Genomic DNA, 2347 nt, shown 5'->3' with positions numbered 1-2347 from the left:
AAGATCAAGTAGTGTATCTCCTTGCTCAGTTGAAGGTAAATAAAAAGAAAATGTATATCTATTTATGTCTACTTTTTTTTCTCAACAGGTGAGAACCTAATTTCCAATGGTCACTATGCCGAACAAGAAATTCAAGCACGACTGGACGGATTGGATTCGCTGTGGAAACAACTCCAGGATTCCTCACAGCTTAAGAAGGATAGACTGAATGAGGCCTACCAGGTAAATAGAGTGACATATGGGCATGTAATTTAAAATCCATAATATTAAGCTGAATCTCTTTTAAAAATTGTATAGTTAATACCTTTGTTTATATAATAAGTATTTTTATATACTTTGTATTATTTTACTTAATATTTCTTGGTTGTTTTTCTTCTAGGCTCTCCTCTTCAATCGCACCTTGGATGACCTTGAGTCCTGGATGGATGATGTGGAGACGCAGTTGCAGTCAGAAGACCATGGCCGAGACTTGACCTCAGTCCAGAGTCTACTGAAGAAGCATCAGCAGCTGGAGAACGACATTGCTTCCCACCAGAGTGAAGTGGATCAGGCAAAGGAAGTGGCTCAGTCATTTGCTGTTGCCAAACATTTCATGAGCGAAGAGATCACTGAAAGAGTTGAAGCAGTCACAAAGAGGTATGTTTGTCATTCTCACTTTATTATTAATGTGTAAAGGTAAAAGGTCACCAGAAAGTAGCTTTGTTCTTTCCTAATTGTAATCAAAATGTAAAGGCTGTTTATGAAACAGTATTGATTATTTTCCATTTATAACTTGCATTTCATCATTTTCCATCCAGGTACAACTCCTTACATGAGCCAGTACATATTCGCCACGAGAACCTTGAGGATGCACTCCTACTTCAGCAACTCCTGCGAGATATAGAGGATGAGCTCTTGTGGGTGGCAGAGAAGGAGCCCCTTGCTTCAAGCCAAGACCTTGGCTCTTCCTTGACAGCTGTGCAGAACCTCCAGAAGAAGCACCAGGTAAAGAGTGTGCCTTGTAGACATTTTGGTTTTTGTAGTTTTTTTCTTTTCCCCCCCAAAAAAAACCCTGAAAATATAGTTTGATATTGTTTTGCCTTTGTAGAATTTGGTAGAGTAAATGAAAAGCATTATCTACCATGCCTAAATGAAAAGCAATGAAGATCCTAGTAAAGATACAATCAAATAAGAAATTATATGAAGACATCCTTTTTATCTTGTTTTAGGCCTTGGAAGCAGAGATCCAGTCTCATGAACCAGTCATCAACAGTGTAAATAGTCGATCACAGCAGATGATCCGTTCTGGACACTTTGCGTCATCAGATATTGAGGAGAAGATGAAACAGTTGCAGACACAGCTCTCACAGCTAAAAGACACAGCAAGTGTCAGAAGACTCCGGCTGTTGGATGCAGTTGAATCTCAGATGGTGAGGGAAAAAATTCCTTAAAGGACATTTCCCTATATTTCTCCCTTTTTAGAGGAGATGGGGGGATTCCTTCATTTGTTGTGAAAATTTGACAGTGATCTGTATACATGCATAAGAATTTCTTATCACATCTTTTCCCTGCAGTTCTATTCTGAGGTCAATGAAGCTGAGGCCTGGATGCGAGAAAAGAGACCACTTGTCGTTTCACAAGATTACGGGAAGGATGAGACCTCTGTTGGAGCTCTGATCAAGAAACTAGACAATGTTGCAAGAGATCTTGATAGTTTCAAGACAACTGTGGAAAAACTATCTGTCTTGTGTGTAAAACTTACTGAGAGAAGACACTTTGATAGTGAAAACATTACCAAGAAAATGGTAAGTGTAACAAGTAATTTTCAATACCTGTCTGTATATGAAAGATTTTGTAATTTCTCATTTGTAGTGAAGATAGAAGAAGAATAAGGAAAGAGATTAGGCTAATGTAGATATATTTTTAAGCCTTCTCTGTGATGAATATTTTGTATGTTCAGACATTCTTTGCAAGAATCTTAATGCTGGAAACAGAATTCATATACATTTTCTTCCTTTTCTAGACCCTGGTGAATGAGCAATATGCAGAAATGAAAATGCTACGAGAGAAGAGAGCCAAGCGACTGGAGGATAGTGGGAAGCTGTTCCGTTTCCTGCGTGAAAGTGATGAAGTGGGCGAGTGGCTCAATGACCAGATGGCAGTAGCAGCAAGCGAGGACTATGGCAGAGATGTAGAGCATGTTGAGATCCTGATCCAGAAGTTTGAGTCATTCCTCACAGCATTGAATGTCAATGAGGAGAAACTGGGGACAGTCAAAGAAAAAGCGAAAGTGCTTATCGATGAAGGACATCCAGAGCCAACAAAGATCCAGGAAAAGGTAGAGATGCACTAGAGAGAAAGACTTATT

The 2347-nt window shown here is 39.2% G+C and overlaps 1 protein-coding gene across 1 annotated transcript in view; it reads left to right on the top strand.

Annotated features, from left to right (window-relative positions):
* Nucleotides 1–2347, top strand: part of LOC119582031 (spectrin beta chain, non-erythrocytic 2-like) — a gene marked incomplete at its 5' end in the record, with an annotated part of 75134 nt that overhangs the window by 51172 nt on the left and 21615 nt on the right. Inside the window, 6 exon segments of the mRNA XM_037930241.1 lie at nucleotides 89–222; nucleotides 380–636; nucleotides 798–984; nucleotides 1209–1409; nucleotides 1554–1784; nucleotides 2003–2317. Of these exon segments, the coding sequence (XP_037786169.1) occupies nucleotides 89–222; nucleotides 380–636; nucleotides 798–984; nucleotides 1209–1409; nucleotides 1554–1784; nucleotides 2003–2317 (1325 nt within the window).

Source organism: Penaeus monodon, chromosome 15 (genome assembly GCF_015228065.2).
Source record: "Penaeus monodon isolate SGIC_2016 chromosome 15, NSTDA_Pmon_1, whole genome shotgun sequence".
NCBI classification, from domain to species: domain Eukaryota; kingdom Metazoa; phylum Arthropoda; class Malacostraca; order Decapoda; family Penaeidae; genus Penaeus; species Penaeus monodon.
The sequence above is the reverse complement of the archived record's forward strand: the minus strand, read 5'-3'. Positions and strand labels throughout refer to the sequence as shown.